This window comes from Rhinichthys klamathensis, unplaced genomic scaffold (genome assembly GCF_029890125.1).
Source record: "Rhinichthys klamathensis goyatoka isolate OS25496 unplaced genomic scaffold, OSU_Roscu_1.1 h1tg000243l_1, whole genome shotgun sequence".
NCBI classification, from domain to species: domain Eukaryota; kingdom Metazoa; phylum Chordata; class Actinopteri; order Cypriniformes; family Leuciscidae; genus Rhinichthys; species Rhinichthys klamathensis.
Genome location: NW_026606765.1, coordinates 2,007,465 through 2,025,781, shown reverse-complemented (window position 1 = coordinate 2,025,781; position 18,317 = coordinate 2,007,465). Strand labels below are relative to the sequence as shown.

The 18,317-nt window shown below is 37.0% G+C and overlaps 2 protein-coding genes across 2 annotated transcripts; both read right to left on the bottom strand.

Moving 5' to 3' along the window:
- Positions 1 to 3,734: 3,734 nt before the first annotated feature.
- On the bottom strand, positions 3,735 to 4,798 carry lpar5b (lysophosphatidic acid receptor 5b). Its single transcript, XM_056265965.1, has one exon. It carries the CDS (start codon positions 4,660 to 4,662, stop codon positions 3,736 to 3,738), a length of 927 nt encoding a protein of 308 aa, XP_056121940.1. The 5' UTR covers positions 4,663 to 4,798; the 3' UTR covers position 3,735.
- Positions 4,799 to 7,846: 3,048 nt separating this feature from the next.
- Positions 7,847 to 13,917, bottom strand: gpr55a (G protein-coupled receptor 55a). Its single transcript, XM_056265963.1, has 2 exons — positions 13,666 to 13,917; positions 7,847 to 8,989 (listed from the first exon to the last, which is right to left on the bottom strand). The coding sequence occupies exons 1-2, from the start codon at positions 13,682 to 13,684 to the stop codon at positions 7,986 to 7,988; spliced, it is 1,023 nt and encodes a 340-aa protein (XP_056121938.1). The 5' UTR covers positions 13,685 to 13,917; the 3' UTR covers positions 7,847 to 7,985.
- Between the last annotated feature and the right edge of the window lie 4,400 nt (positions 13,918 to 18,317).

Genomic DNA, 18,317 nt, shown 5'->3' with positions numbered 1-18,317 from the left:
AGTACTGTGAATTCACACATACTTCTTTTGTCACATACTGTTTTTCGCCTAATATATAAAAATGCGACTTAATTACATTATACTCATTCACTTAAGCAGCCTCAGACGGGTTTGTTCATTCTATAGTAGCATATACGTGCGCCAAAACTGAAAGTGATGTAGTTGAGTGTGACAAAATAAAGTGTGACGGTCTTCGCATAATCCGCAAATGGTAACTGGAGATGCATTTGAGAGAACAGGGTTTCTCTCTCGCTCGCTCAATTTCCAGCATATCGTATAATTTGTGGGCGTCAGGGAGTCGTTATAAATATGCGGGAGACTCCCGGTGTTGTGCCGAATTTTAACCCCTTGCCAAATTATTTCCCCCCTCCTGGTTGCCTAATCCTAACCCCACACCTAATCAAAGGCTGCATCCGAAATTAGCCTACATGCTTCCCTATATAGACCAAAAACAGTATGTGTTTTGAGGCCCATGAGGCCACAGGAGAGGATTGTGAATGACAGTGAAGCGACAGTAACTGACGCTGGTAGGTCACATGATAATGACAGCATGGCGAATGTAGTATATCTGGATTACTTCAATTTAAAGTGTAATGGTGTGTTCACACCGAACGCGAATTTTATTATTTGCGCGAGTAGATAACATACAAAGTCAATGCAAAGATGCGAATAGACGCATGATTCGCGCCGGGCGTTGCGAATGACGCGAATTGGGCGACGCGTTTGCCGCGAATGTCTTCCGCGCAAGTTGAAAAATTTGAACTCGAGCGAACGTTCAAGTGTCTAACTAGACGCGATAGACGCGTATTTGACGCTCTATTCGCGTTCGGTGTGAACACACCATAAGTGTCCTCGCCTTCCATTGTCAGTTGCGCTTGCTCTATTTGTGTGTCCTCAATATGGCATTCGAGTCTGAGGCAAAGGGAGCAGGGAAACAACTCTCCTCAATATTTAAATTCGGACTGCAGTACTCATTTCAACTAGCTGTCAATATTACATACTGCACCTTTAATAGCGGCAGAGGACAAAACTTCAGCACGCGTTTAATAAACAGACCAATATCGTCCGCTGGTGTGGACGCTAATATAGTTATCTGTTATCGTTCTTGGTGTGATCTGGCGCTATGAACTGTTATTTCTGTATGGATTCTTCAAACAGTAGGCCTAACAGGTTTTGAACAACATGAAGGTAGGCCTAAGTAAATCACAGAATCCTCATGTAAAATAGTTTTTAATGTGAGTAAACTAGATATTACTGACAAAAACCCTGCGAGCAATATAATAACTCATATTAAAGTTATTTGAATGCAGTGTTTCTGACTTTTGACCCTTTGTATCATGTAATGATTTTTGAAGTTATTGTGTCCACCTTTTTCCTGAGAGTCGTCTGCGTTTTGAATAATGTGCAGACTAGGCACGTCAGGTTTGGGGAACTTCCACTCAAGAAGACAGAAACTCATCATTTCAAATCCCCTTTTCACTTCTAATCCCTATTAGGAACATAAAGAATAATAGTTATCTGTCAAAACAGAAAGCATTGTGAAATATTATTACTCAATGTTCCAGTTAATGAACATTGCTGTTAAGGCAACATGTTACATAATACTGTAATATTGCTGCTTAAAGAATCTAACTTTTAGGGTTATTCATGCTCTGTTGAAGTACTTTCTTACACTTTTAAATGTGTTTTTAATGTCGATGGTTGAAGGGTGAGTAGAATAATGTCATCTCATTGTACACAGTTTTTGAAAATGCTTATTATTACACTCATAAAGCGAACCTTTTACCAGTTTACAGTTTAACGGAAGTTACTTAAATAATTCACACAAAGCATTATGGGACGTAGGAAAGCTGATGAAATATGCCACCAAGTCCAAAGGACCACTTCCAAACACAGCATAGTTACCAATCCTTCTGCTTTATGCATCAGCAGTGTTAGTTTACACAATCTAAACACAGTTTATAGAACAAATTCTCAGCAGTTAAGTCATGCTTGAGACTTTCACCAAATGGGTTTATTAGGATTATATAAGATTGTTAGGTGTGTGGCAGCTATAAAACAACAAAAACACTATTTTGCATTAGTCAATCTAAAATAGTTTACAATTTCCACTTCTGCTCTTTATATTTAAATCTATACTGTATTAGTGTATCTAGTTGTTTGGCACAAAGGGAGAAAGAACAGGAAACATGACTCAACATGAAAATATGACACCTGCAAGGCAACAGTTTTGACACATTTTAAAATTTATGTTAACCATAAACACAAAAAACATATACTGTATGTCAGGGTATTAATATAAACACCCTTGTAATATAATATGACAACAATTAGTTCATATGATCAAAGACACCTTGATTGAGAAATCCCAGAAACATCAGAATCATGCTGATTGCTGATTGCATGTTGACTTTTTAAAAAAAATATTATTGTGGTTTATAGAGGTCACTTTTAAGACTTTTTACCTGTCACCTGTACACACACACACACACGTATGTAATTTAAAAAAAAAATGTTGTGGTTTATAGCGGTCACTTTTAAGACTTTTTAGAAACAAAAACAAAGTCCTAAAACTTTTTTATTCTGGACATTAAAATAAAAAAAAAATTTCTTTGATAAATTGAATTGATAAATTTTTTAAGAGTTTAAAGAAAATCGAAGAAGTTCTTTAAAATCACCTATATATTAACTTTACAAAAATAAGCATATCCATATAATATATATGTATATAAATAATCCATATTTAGGATCAGACATTAATGACGCAGGTTTTATGACAGACACATTTATCATATTTAAGCAAGTTTAAAGTTTGAGTCTGATCATCTGCGTCCCCACCTGATCTCAGACTTCATGGTATATGAATTTTAGACGAAACCCACAGACATAATTTACATTTTTGTGGTTGCCAGTGATGCACAACAGATGCACACATTAGACTTTAGGCCCAAATATTTTGCTTTTAAAAACGGTAAGGTTACATTGACACAGTTGTCTCATCTTGTTAACACAGGAAGTGGAAAAAGGCATAGTTTCAATGTGGTTCACCAGTCATCACCGTGAAAATAAATATTAATATATACAATTAATAACATGTTTTATAGACTACATTATCAACAAAAATATGACTTTTCTCTGTTGGAGATATTCTGAAAACCACATGTGATACTGACTAATAAGTCTTTACATATAAGCCAGTTAAAATGTAATGCAATTAAATATTATTTTATATATATATATATATATATATATATATATATATATATATATATATATATATATATATATATATATAATAACAATACGATATTCTAGTCAAACAGATCCAATAGCATGTGGTGTATTTAGACCACGTATTTGGACATTTCAATGAGACTTTAAACAAAATATCCAACCATCTTTTTTTATGCCGTTTAACCCTCTCATGGTGTATGAAATGAGTTCTGAAGTTCACACAGCTGTTCTGAAAGATTAAACACCATAGATCTATTAATCACGTTTGACACCCAAAGTGTCTTCCTTACCAAATTTCTGAGGGCACAGATGTTTTTTCAGAGTCCAAACTTTTGCGAAGAAAACAAAAGTACGCGGAAGAAAAACATATTCAGTGCTTTTTCGAGGGAACGCTAAAGCATTGAAATATTTGTTTTGTTTTTAATCATGACAAACATGTCCCCTTAGAGTCTCCGTAGTAGCCTATCTACTGTAGGCTATATCCTAACGATTTCCAGCTATTTAAGACCTTTCCATCGTCCTGCTGAGAGAATACGTTCCCACATCCGTTTGTCTTTTCCCCTTGTCCTGCCAGAAGGAGTCCAGGGAGAAATAGTAGATGAGCGGATCCAGACAGCAGTTGACACTCGCCAGGCAGATGAGCCCTCGTAAAATCTGTCCTTCTTTGTCCTGCGTTTTTATTAAGAGTATTATAGTAAACGGCAGGAAAAATATAATAAACACCAACATATTGACTGCAAAAATCAGTATCACGTTCATTTTGTTGTTGATCTTGGCGGCGCCAGTGCTGGGACGCTTACTCAGTGCGACTATGACCACGACTGTGGAGACGATATTGACCACCAGCAGAATTAATATAAATGTCGCCTGTGCAATCGCGGAGGTTGGCGAACCCTTGGCGAGCACTTGAAACTCGAAGCACGGTGTGTAGTTGGGGCACTTTTTCAGTTTGCTGCGAAGATGTAAAATCTCCGGGATGCAAAGGATGGTGATGAGGATCCACACAGCCACGCAGCACTTGCAGGCGCACGCGGTGGTTCGCAGAGACCGGGAGCGCAGAGGGAAGACCAGGGCGAGCAGCCGGTCCACGCTTATTAAAGTGATGAAGATACAGCTCGTCCTGATGTTGACGCGAAACAGTAGGATGGCAGCGGTGCACGTGCCCACTCCAAAAGGCCACTGGAGCGTTGCGTAAAAGTAGACGCGCAGCGGCAGGGAGAGCACGAGGAGCAGGTCGGACACGGCGAGGTTCACCATGAGCACGGCGCATGGTGACCGGAGCCCGTGACTGCGCAGGAGGATCCACAGGGACACCGCGTTGAGGGGAAGACCCACTGCCAGAACCAGTCCATACACGACAGACGAGACCAGGAACCGGTTGGAAGGATCGAGTGCATCAATGCATGAGTTGGTGGAGTTCCCAGACATGTTTCAGGCGTACAGGAATCAGAAAGGCTGGGTCGAAGTTGGCCTCTTAGTTTTTAATTGTCCTCTGGGTGGATTTTAATAGCGATTTTGAGATAATCCAGAGAGATATGAAACGACTATGAGGAAGGATGTAGATTAAGGTAAGGGGGTTTCTCCGCCTCTTTACTAATTCTCACGGTAGGTTCAAATATTGAATGAGGTAGGCTATTGGCTACAAAAATTTGAACATTTCCATGTGTCATTACAGTCCGTGACTGTAATGTGTCTGTAAGTGTATAAATGTATCGTAAATTACAATGTAAAGCGACCTTGAGCTACGGAAAGGCGCTATATAGATAAAACTTCTTCTTCTTCTTCTTCTTCTTCTTCTATGTGTCAATGCTCAGGAAATTATACAATTCACTGACCTCATTTTGACCTTTTTGGGTCATGTTGTCACAATATGGCTTAAGATGTCACATAGCCATTATCTATTGGCTTTAAGTAAAATTTAAACAGTGAAAGAATTAAGGCTATATAACCCATGAAATAATTTAAAAAACAGGAAAACGCAAAATGTGACAAAAAAGAAGAAATTGCATCTGGTAGGCTACTCTTGTTTTTCTTTTTCTTTCTTTGTTATGATTTTCATCACTACAATGCATGTAATTTTTAATGTTTTTATTAACCTGTATTACTGTATTAAATAAATGTTACAATGTTTTTAAATTAATATCCATTCATTTCGAATTAGGTTTAAGGTAATATATTTTTATATAGGCCTATAGTCTACTTGAAAATGTGTTGTTTATTTTTGTAAAAAATATATAATTAATTAAATTATTTATAATAAGGAGACACTTTCTGCTTCCCAAAGTGATGTTTGCGCTGTGTTTGCATACTTTATCACAGCTGAAGTGAAATGAATGCAATATTTGTCAAATACACAGATGTTTATGATATGTTTTCTATCAATACTTTATGTACTGCTTAATACATCGTCTATTTGTTCAAGAATAAAGTAGCACATGCCTATATAGTTATATAGCAATAAAGTGCTATTAATTCACCTGTACACACAGTGTCCTGTGTGTATACAGACTTCACACCTACCTACATACTCCTTTATATGGAATTTCTACTCCCGAATATCAAATTATATTTGTAAATATAACCATAAGGTTAATAAATGGTACATTAATAAATTCTAACAGATATGCCTACATATCCCAACTTGATATTTAAGAAGAATAAATGTAACCGAACAGGTCAACCTTTCAGCTTTAAGAGGAATGTCAGTGTAGTTGTGTTGTGCTCGAGCAAAAAGGACTCGAGAAAAAACTAACACATTGAGCAAGAGCACTGAGAGCCATTGTGACACCTGACACATTACCATATCTAAAAACATGTCTTCTTGTGGGTTTATTGTACAGATTAGAATGATTTCTGTAGCCGTGCTGGAAATCATCTTAAGAAAGGAAGCTAAACAAATACGCCTCACATGGTATACACATATTTTATTACAAACTGTTATTTATTGTAATAAATAACATGAGTATCAAACAGACAAAGAGAGATGGTGACAACAGTCAGAACAGAAGTACAGGTTCTGAACATCTGTGAATACATTTTGTAAGTATAATTGATAAATTAGAGTCAAATACACTTCTATAAAATGACTCAGCTACATTGAAGCAGCGTAATATTTTTGATAAAATAGATATGCAGAGCACCTTTAAACAAAACACATTCAGTCAGGGTTATGGCATTAAACTTGATTTGAAATAAAATACTAAAATGTAGCGTTTTGTCAAACTTCCCTGCTATAAAACAAGACACTCCCTGTCAATTGCATTTAACCTTTACCCATTCATAACACATTTCTTTTCACATTTTCAATCAAATGCTTCTGCTTTAGAACGGGAACCTTTGACATCAACTTAAACTTTATTCTGTGGCAGGAAGATATCGTTAAAGTTAATCATTTCTTATAACATGAGCACTGTCACTGAACTGGCTTTATGTGAGCTATAAATATCTTGTTGGCTGACAAGCTATGGGAGTCCTTGAAGCAGATCGAAGTTCGTCCTCTGCTGGCGAGAAGAGGAACTGAGTTTGGACCAATCAAATCAACAAAACAGGTGCGCATTCCTTACATAATCAGGTTTCAAAATACTGTCTTTGATTAAATATGCATTTGATTGAACAGTATTTTATATTTTGCAAAAGCAAAATGTAATCTACAATTAGGACTTTGTTATTTATTTTTTATTAAATGTTTTTGCATTGTGGACATTTTCAGAACAAATTAAAGGTGCAGTATGTAATAATGACAGCTAGTGGTTGAAATGGGTACTGCAGTCCAAACTCAAAAAATATGAGAGTGTTTTTTTTTTTGGCCCTCTCCTCATTGGAGTCGATGCTCACGTGGGTTGCCAGATTGAGGACACGATCTGCGATCTCTGACCCAGTTTGTTTGCAGACTTCCTTTGCTGCAATTCCCTGTGTTTCCCTCTAACTGGCAACCCGCGGTGTCGAAACACTATTGGGTAAATTGGAAGTGGGCGGGATCAAACAGACCAAAACAAAAACAGACATTCCCACATGGAACACCTTTCACAGTAAAATAACTGACTGTCTGATTGTGTTTTTTAAAGAAACAAGTATTTGAACTTATCATGTTTCCTTAATATCTGCATTTAATTAATATGTGTTAGTGTAAAAATGCTGTTTGTAATGTTTTTAAATAAAATCATGTTTAAATGAATTAAATTCAAAATAACATGCGTCTGATGTATAAATATAAAAAATAAAATTACAAATTATTTTTCTGATATTTCTGGTCATTTTACTGTTACAGTAATGAGAATGAAACTTTTTATTTTGCATCACAGTAATGAGAATTGGAGGGTCAAATTAGCCTTATTGTCTTGAAAATAATGTCACAATGCAAAAAAAAAAAAAAAAAAAAAAAACTAGAGAGTACCAATATAGTAATATACATAAAACATAAAAATATACTTTCATTTTTAAAATGAAACATTTGGGGGTAAAATGTGACCCGGACACCTCTTTTTTTAAGTAAACATAAAATTCACTCCAAAATATTGTATACCATGGCTCAAAAAAGCTGTAAGTGTTATGTGATTTAAAACAAATTGATAATAATAAAATACAGCTAAATTTTGTTTTTAAAAAATTCACACATCCTTTGTGTATACAGTAGTTCCCATCCACCAACACACTCAGCTCATCTACACAAGCATGTCTTACTGTCTCCTTCGCTGTGTTACTGTAGGATTAATCATCCCAGAGTTCAGTCTTCCTGAATTTCCTATAAGTCTTTATGTAAAACCAGCAACCACACTTACTTCCATCTTCTCAGTGTCTTTGGATGAACCATTACACGTTTCGCTAAATAACATTTGATTCTTTGAACGTATGCGCGTCTCTCTGACGTGTATAGCCATTCTCCTATCTCGCTTTGCAGACTCCAGGTTCTCCTTAAGAATGAAGTAGTAACACGCGCCATCTGCCAAGATGTTCACGTTGCTAATACATATGCTTACGTGCACAAAATAGCGCAGATGATCGATGCTGGATGAGTCCGGGTTGCTTGTCTTGGCATGGAAGTAAAGCAGCACTGCTATGTGGTAAGGAATGAAGCATGTGAGGAACACCACCAGGTTGCTGAGGACGATCTTCATGCTCTTGTTGTTGCGCAGTTTGGCATCGCCTGGATTGCGTGTCCTCAGGCCGTGCAGGATCTGCACCACGCGCACGGAACAGAACACCATCAACAAGGCGCTGCTGCAAAACACTGTCTCCATTGAGACCAGAATCCAACTTTTGGACCAAGTTCTGTTAGAGAATTGCTGGAAGCAAAAAGTTGAAGAAGTGTTGTTTAGACCATCGCGAAGATTGAAGATGGGGACGCTGAATCCAAAGACCGCCATCCACAGGACCAGACACACGAGCATCGCCTTGCGCGGAGAGCGCAAACGAAGCGCAGCGAACGGAAACCGAAGAGCGATGTAGCGGTCGACCGCGATGCACATGCTCAGCATGATGCTGCCGTAGATGTTGACGTAGAGCAGGCTCTCGAGCAGGGAGCAGAAGGTATTGCCAAGAGTCCATTGCTTCTTGTACGCGTGTATCTTGAAGGGCAGCGACACAATCAGCAGGCCGTCGTTGATGATCAGGTTGATGAGGTAAACCGTGGATTCGCTCAAGCGGCGAACACGGAAGAGCAGCAGCCACAGAGCGGCCAGGTTCAGAGGGAGGCCGAAGACCAGAATGGGCACATACACGCACCACTGGACCCAGCACACCCAGTCACAGTCGGCTGCTATGGAGGAAGAGAAACCGAGAGGTTAGTATCCCAGCTAACTGGGGACGCTCTCAGAACTTCGGCTAATGTTCTGGCTATAGGTTCCGTCAAAAGTTAATAACAAACGTAACATTAAAGGGTTAGTTCACCCAAAAATGAAAATTCTGTCAGTAATTACTCACCCTCATGTTGTTCCAACCCCGTAAGACCTCCGTTCATCTTCGGAACACGAATTAAGATATTTTTGATGAAATCTGAGAGCTGGATCACACCTCCATCCATACTAGTCCATAGGCTTCTTCAGGGATTGAACTTGCCGGCCTCGAAAAGTTATTAAAGACATCGTTAAAATATTCCAAGTGACTACAGTGGCTCAATCTTAAGTTTATCAAGCGACGAGAATACTTTTTGTGCGCAAAAACCCCCCAAAATAACGACTTTATTTCAACTATTCATTTCCTTCTCTCTGGGCCTCAAGTCAGGTTACTAGTTTAACAGCGTACGCTTCTGTTGTTGTACGTCACACGCATCATCACGCACATGACCAGCGTCGGCCAATAGTGAGCCTACGTGTGACGTAGCTCTACGGAATCACACTACGTTAACTGACTAGAGGCCCAAAGTGAAGGAAATGAATAGTTGAAATAAAGTCGTTATTTTTGTTTGTTTTTGCGCACAAAAAGTTTTCTCGTCGCTTGATAAACTTAAGATTGAGCCACTGTAGTCACTTGGACTATTTTAACGATGTCTTTAATAACTTTTCGAGGCCGGCAAGTTCAATCCCTGAAGAAGCCTATGGACTAGTATGGAGGAGTGATCCAGCTCTCAGATTTCATCAAAAATATCTTAATTCGTGTTCCGAAGATGAACGAAGGTCTTACGGGGTTGGGACAACATGAGGGTGAGTAATTACTGACAGAAATTTCATTTTTGGGTGAACTAACCCTTTAATGTAACTTTTGTTCAAATTCATCGGGTCTTTAATAACGCCCTCAAAACATTAGCACCAAAACAAAAAAATCTGAAATGTTTTATTTGGACATTCATCTAACCTTTTTTAGATGTTACTACTTGTTTCAGAGTGTTCAGAGAACATTTAAAAGTATGATTGAACGAATGAGGCATTTATAGAGCGCTTTCGTTTGTACTACTGTACACCCAAGTAACATTCCTAAAATTAAGATATAGGAAAAGTAACATTCCTATAATGTGTGAAGAATTTACGAAATGGAATGTTCCCTTAATGTTCTTATAAACATTTAAGAACTGGACATTTTGAATGTTCAGAGAACATTCAGAAATAAACGTTTACACAACTTTAATGGGAACGTTAGCAAAACATTTTTAGAACATACGGGGTTTTTAGAACATACAAATATTCTGGGTTAAAGTACAAGTTAAGATCAATCTAGAGCATTTGTGGCATAATGTTGATGCATTAATTGATCAAAAGCGACAGTAAATACATTTATAATGTCACAAAAGATTTCGGTAACACTTTACAATAAGGTTCATTAGTTAACATTAGTTAATGTATTAACTAACGTGAACTAATAATGCGCAATACATTTGTTACTGTATTTATTAATCTTTGTTAATGTTAGTTAATAAAAATCCAGCTGTTCATTGTTTGTTCATGTTACTTCATAGTGCATTAACTAATGTTAACAAATACAACCTTTGATTTTGATAATGTATTAGTTAATGTTGAAATTAATATTAACTACGATTAATTAGTGTTGTAGAATCATTGTTCATTCTTAGTTCATGTTAACTAAGATAGTTAACTAATAAACCTTATTGTAAAGTGTTACCAAGATTTGTATTTCAAATAAACAATGTTCTTTTGAACTTTCTATTCATCAAAGAATCCTGAAAAAATCATGTATCACAGTTTCCACAAAAATATTAAGCGGGATAACTATTTTCAACATTCAAAATAATAATAAATGTTTCTTGAGCAGCAAATCATCATATTAGAATGATTTCTGTGAAACTGAAGACTATAATGATACTGCAAATTCAGCTTTGATCACAGGAATAAATTACATTTTAAAATTCAAATAGAAAAACAGTTATTTTATATTGTAATAATATTTCACAATATTACTGTTTTAACTATATATTTTTAAATAAGTGCAGCCTTGGTGAGCAGAAGAGAACATTAGTGTATATTAAATTTGACAGCTATGACAATGGAAGGCCATAACTCTAAAACAGCTTTAAAAATTATGACTTTAACAGAAGAGTTACACATTTTAACGGAAGAGTTCATATAAGTGTTTTCATAAAATATAAAATAATCATCACATCTGCTTTTAAATCCTCCATTGTAGTGCAAAGAATTACAAACATTTTGCCCAAAAACATTACTTTTATGTTCCACGAAGAACGTCATTCATACAGATCTGGAACAATAAGTAATCGGATGGCAGAATGTTCATCTTTTTTCAGAAGAAGGTTGTTTGTACCTCACAAGTGAGACACTCTTTTTCAACATATTACAAATATCAATTATTGTAAACAAGATGTTACTTGTTGTTTTTTACACTTGGTGCAAACAGTATCTTTCACCATTTATACTATTACACTTGGTGAAAACATAATGGGGGGAATCATATAAATGTACGATGATGCTGTAACTGGCATGTGATTTTTATAATTTAGATCAATTCAATAGTTTTGACATGAATTTCTAAAATTGCAAATATTCAATGTAGTGACCCCTTATCGTACAGATCATATTTACATGAATACAAACACACCTACACCACATTCAATACTGTCTGCCTAAATAAATATGTGCAAAACTGGTCTGTTATATGGTCTGTTATATCGGTTGTATAGCAGAGTTTATGAATTTATTATGGACCAACACTGCACCTATAATTATGAACCCACAATATACAGTTATTGGCTTTCCATGAACAAAAATGATGGTGTTTTGTATTTCAACATGTTGATTGTTCTTCTAAAAAGCAAACTTCTTTGGGTTTGGCTTCATTAAAGGCTGAAACTGTTGAAACATATGTGTCTGTCTTTACTATTTAGACATGCTAATGAAATCAAGACAGAAACTATTTTTGGGGGGTGGAAAATGTAAGTGTTGCTTACAGCTATGAAACGGCACATGTGACTGAACAAGATGCTGTATGTACACTAGTGACATCATGGTTTTAGTTAACTCAAGTATGCCGAAACTAGTGCCGATTTCCTGACCAACCTCTCGGGATGCTCTACCCACGTGTGTGTGCCATTTAAAGGTAAAGGTTTGAGGTTTATTTTGGAGGCAGAACATCCTGATATGTATTTCCTCCGTGGCTAAATGTGCTAAAAAAAAAGTGACACATCTAGCTGATAGTATTTCTGTGTAAAAATTGTTTGTGTAATATATTTTATGTGCCAATTTCCAATATGATGGTTTTACTAGGTTTAATTTTCAGAACAAGCTATAGTTTCCAACTTCCCTGCATTGTCTATCCTGAATAATGTTATTTTTTTAATATACAGTATATATTCAAAAAGTTACTTCATTTCGATAGTCCACTTTAGACATTCTAAGTAACTTTGCAAGTAGACTAAATGTCAATTAACTCTCCTTTAGTATTAGACTGTTGGGTTCAGGTTAGTAGAAAAAGTTACTTATAGTCAGTAGAATGTTTGTTGTGGGCATCAAAATAAAGTGTTAGCCGATATTAAGCAGACAGTTTACTAATACTCTAATGACTGTCTATAGACGTGTAGTTGCAAAGTTACTAATAGTTAGTAGAATGTCTGTGGACTGTCGAAATAAAGTGTTAATATTTGTGTACATAGCCTAATGTTATAATTCAAGTTAAACATATTTGAACATAAGTATTGAATTTTGCTGTGAGTACCAACCCTGAGGTGTAAAGAGAGATGAAACTCTTATCCCATGTCTCATCTGATCTAAAACAAACAATTTATGGAAATACATGCAAATAGCCTTGGAACTAACCGCATCCGGGTATATCATTTTTAAACATGGTCATATTTTAAATGTGATTTAAATTTCTAATTATAAATTGGTCAAATATATATCTTCTGACTAAGATTAAAGTAAGATTCAAGAGGGCTGCATGCTTTCCATCCGACCGCAAGGTTGGTGAAATGTCTCCAGAAGTAGGTTACATATGTATGGTGTCTTCAGATCAAACGCAGATTGATGGAAATTCTCAGATGATAAAAGGCGGCAAATGGAAATATTTTTGTTCACTAAACACATTAAACTTGAACCATTAGCCTTGTTTATTTGATACGTTTACCACTTTGAATTGAATTACTGCTGAGGAAAATCCAGTAGCCTAACTTGAAACTTATAAAAATCAAGTAGAAATTAGACTAGCCTACAAAAATGATTGTGACAAGATAGATGCTATGACTATATAGTTTTCTTTCTTTATTATTATTATTATTATTTTTTTTAACATAATATGATATGAATTCGGTTGATCTGAACCAAAACAAGACATTTAAAAACACGTAGGTCACAATTTTCATTTTCGAGCAAATCATTATAATGTTTTTAACTATAGTAAAATCAGCCAACATGTCAGAATGACTCTGAAAAACGCTCTTGAGTTTACAATCGTAGATAGCTATCGCTTAATTTAGTCGGAAACTGCGGTTACCTTAGTAATTTTTGTATGAATGCACTATTCGCGGTTACTTACATGATTGGTTGGTGCTCATTCCCACTGTTAGTAGGCTACTATAAATGATTTGTCCCGGTGGTGTCTGCCGTTATCCAGACTTCAGGGCAGGTTGTAGATCCTCGCGGGAGTTGATTTGTGAAAACTGTCTGAAGCATTGCGTGTCTGTTGGATGATTTCTGTCTCTTTTGTTTCCGCTGCAGACCGACTCTGCAGTCACACAGAAACTTGTGAGCTTTATCTGACAAAAGAGAAACTGTTAAACGCGCTCACGCGCGCTGTTGTGTGTGGGTTTGGTGAAGTGAGAAGCCAAATAATTAGGTATAGCCTACACTTACACCCACCAATGCTTAAAGTCATTTTGTGTCCAATTATATGGCATTTTGACAGAATATATTTGAGATGTCAAAGTTGGAACCCAGCTAACAATGGACGATCTAATAACTTTATAGCTAATTATAAAGTTTAATTATATAGATTTATAAAGTTTATAAAGTATTAAGTTTAATTTTATAAAACTTTATTTTGATTTGACTTCATTCTAATTGGCAACATTCAGCTTTTTCTCACGGCTGCTACCATCATAAATGGGGAACAGTAGTAGCCTACAGTAGTGCAATAGTGTGACAAAGTACCAAACCTCAACACCAGATGACGACAGATCTCAAGTTCCGCTTAGTGACTTGCAAAACCATTGCTGTGCACACTTACAATGCCCTACATGTAGGCCTATGTACTGTTTTTGTGAAGAAACTTTTTGAGTGTGTAACAGAATAGTAGGCACGCTTTGGGACATAGCTACTTGTCATAACGGATCGCTTTGTCTCTCAGTTACTTGCATCCTGTCACCGTTTAAAGTCCCCATGAAATCGAAAAGTTTGGGGCTTTTAGTATGTTAACCTTAAGGTTTTCTATAAGCTATGTGTGCTCCAAAACAATGACACAATTTGCATTTAGAATATATAATCATTCAGAACTTACTGTCTCTCACTTCCACCAATATGGATCAATGATTTTGATGACATCACTCTGCACATCAGGGCTGCGTTCAGCCCCAACAAAAAGTTTCAAAACGTTTTTTAGACGGAAACGGTGGTGCGTTGAACACCCATTTCTGGTGATGGAAGAGTTGCAACTATGGCAGCTGAGAAGGCCATTCTTTGAGTTCTTTTTGAAGAATTTTCGGAGCCTGATGAAATCGGTATAAATACTGCAAAATACGCTAAATGTAACAGTCACTGCCCTTGCCGTCCAGAATAAAAGAGAACATCCCAATTGAGTGAAAGGATTTGTGGAAACTGTGGTTCCTAATTATTGTGAAATAAAATTTGCCTCGCATTTCAGGATGAAAAGACAGACATGTCTTCAAATATCTTCAATTGTTGCGTATACCCAGCTGCAGCGGACATATTTGTAAACGACTTTACTTGGACCCATTGTGCGAGCTGTCTCTTCAATACCGCGTGGTTTATATACACGTTGCTGCTGATTGGGCTGACATTTTTGACACACCCACCAAAGAAGAGAAAACTTATCTCAAACCCCGTTGCACACCGTTTACAGGAAACATGTCGTTCAACCCGGAAACCGTAGGTGATGCAAGAGTTGCAACTATGGCAGCTGGGAAGGCCATTCTTTGAGTTCTTTTTGAAGAATTTTTGGAGCCTGATGAAATCGGTATAAATAAGTGTTTGATACTGCAAAATACGCTAAATGTAAAACGTTGCGCACCGGTTTAAGCTTGAACGTTATGGGGTAAGAATTCATTCACAATTCTGCGCGCGCAAGATCACATTTTGAGCACGCAAAATGACATTTCGCACACGCGTGAACTGAGTTTTGAGGAGAAATGTTCGTCTCGCAGATAAGAAAATATTTCGAGCGAACGAAAATCAATTTTGCATTTAAAATAAGTATTTTGATGTGCGCAGACGTTCTCTTTCGCATGTGCAAAGTTTCACTTTCTTGCTCCTCTCATACCAGCCATAAGCGCTCTCGAAGCGCAGACGGCTCGCGTGCTCAACACAACCCAGCGTTACAATATGCCATATAATTCCAGCCAATCAGAGATGAGGCTGCTAAATTCGGATTGGCTGGCTTGAAAACCAATCACAAGACTCCCTGCAGCTGTGGACTAGGAAAAATACATGGTGGAAGATATTTATTTAATTTGTTCAATGGATTGAACACTTCAATTTAAGTTCAAGTAAACAAAAACATTAACAGCAGAGATGTTCTGGAAAAAAGAACTATCTTACTAAAAAAATATACTGTATTTTTATACTATTTTAGGATGGATAGTGTGCACATTGGGATGCAGGCTTGTTCCCCTCACTGCAAAAAAAAAAGAAGAAAAAAGACAGACGTGGGTAAAAATGCAAACATATATGTAAATATAACTGTAAGTGAAAATCTTGGATGTGTGACACAAGACTTCTATATAATTACTCGCATAATTTGATTTTTTATTTTTTTTTGCAGTGAGGGGAACAAGCCTGCATCCCAATGTGCACACTATCCATCTTAAAATTGTATATAAGAAAATACAGTATATTTTTTTTAGTATGATAGTTGTTTTTACATGACATCTGCTGTGAATGTTTTTGTTTAAATAATTCCAAGGATATGAAGTAGATTGATTATTATTTTAACGTTATTACATTGCATTTCTACGTTTATTTGATGGCTTTTTTTTATTTATTCTGATGTGAGTGGTGTACCGTTTTTACACACTTATTTCATTAAAAGGGGAAAAGTCTGTCCATCTTCATTTCTGAAAATGTGTAACATTTGAGACCCCAGCTCGGTCACATTCATATTTCATAGAAGTTAGAACTACCTCTTGAGGTATAGCAAACACTGGGACATGCCATTATGTACAGTAATAGTACGATTTGATTTTGATTAAAAATAAGCTAAAGAAAATTTGCTTAAAATAATCTAAAAAATAAACTGTGATCGTCGAGTGGTAGACAATTGAACTTAAATAGAAGTGCTCAAGCCATTAAACAAATTAAACATAAACATCTTCCACCATGTATTTTTCCTCGTCCACAGTCGGTGATGCAGGGAGTCTTGTGATTGGTTTTCAATCCAGGCAATCAGAATTTAGCAGCCTCATCTCTGATTGGCTGGAATTATGGCATATTGTAACGCTGGGTTGTGTTGAGCACGCGAGCCGTCTGCGCTTCGAGAGCACTTATGGCTGGTATGAGAGGAGCAAGAAAGTGAAACTTTGCACATGCGAAAGAGAACGTCTGCGCACATCCAAATACTTATTTTAAATGCAAAATTGATTTTCGTTCGCTCGAAATATTTTCTTATCTGCGAGACGAACATTTCTCTGCAAAACTCAGTTCACGCGCGTGCGAAATGCCCTTTTGCGCGCTCAAAATGTGATCTTGCGCGCGCAGAATTGTGACCGAAATCTAATCCCATAGAACGTGCCCCTGCAGGTTCTCATCAGACTTTCTGTCCAATCAAATGCTCTCTTGAATCTATAACATGCTGCCCCTACATAGACGCTGAAGCTGCGGCTAAAATCAATCACTTGTGCTGCGGCTCAATTCGCCTATACTTACTGCATACTACGGCCTAAAAGTATGTACTCTTTTTGTGAAGAAAAAGTACATACTTTTGAGCGTGTTGCAGAAGAGTAGACAAGCTTTGAGACATACTACACATCATACATTGCGTCTTTAATGGTTTCTCTCTGTCGCATCCTGTTACAGTAAACTGGCCTGTCGATCATCTTGTCACAGTTAAAATCCTCCACATTTCATTCCGTATCAGAAAGAAATGCAGAAGCACGTTGATCTGCAGTCGCGGGTCTTTCATGCAGAGACTCTCCGCATATTAATGCATAATAATGCATTTAAAAGTTAATGGACAAACGGATCTTTATAAAAGTCCATATTGTTATTGCAGATGAAATGTAACACGGATAACATTAAATATATATTTTTATCAGGTTAAACTTTGATTAGTCACTCAAACCTTTATCTAAACCTCTCACCGTTGGTCGCGCATATCCGCCATGTTTTGTAGTTCCCCCTCCAAAGCGCAACGGGTTGTGGGCAATATTAGCCGTTATAGTGAGCACGGATCCACACTTCGAAAATCCACTGGAAATAGTAGACCATCTGGGGACTTCTGGCATACTCTTTTCAACATCTATGCTTTGGGACACACTTATTTCAATCTCACACGGTTTAGGATGGATAGTATGGACATTGAGACGCGGGGTTGTTCACACGATTACTATTTTCTCCATGGTGAATGGCACACAGTGCACTATATAGGGGATAGGTATATTTAAACAATTTAGGGAGTGTAAATATGCTTTCCATTGGGGCAAACACAAGTCTGGTCTCACGTTAGTGTCATGTGTTCGCCTCAGCGCACACACAGTCTGAGACACGAGACCACAGAGCGGATCATATGCATGAGTTGGCACAGACCACAAAACGAATTGGACCCATTTGAATTCTGCACAGAATGCTATATTTTAAAGTGATATGGAGGAGATTCGGAGGGAACTGCGGCTTTACCGAGCTCAACGGCTCTGGCCGAGCTGTGATATAAACTAAACGCTATTGGCTATTCTAAAAAAGGGGAGGGGTTGTATGATATGTCCCGCCCTGTCTTCCTGTTTCAGTGAAAATTACGTCAAT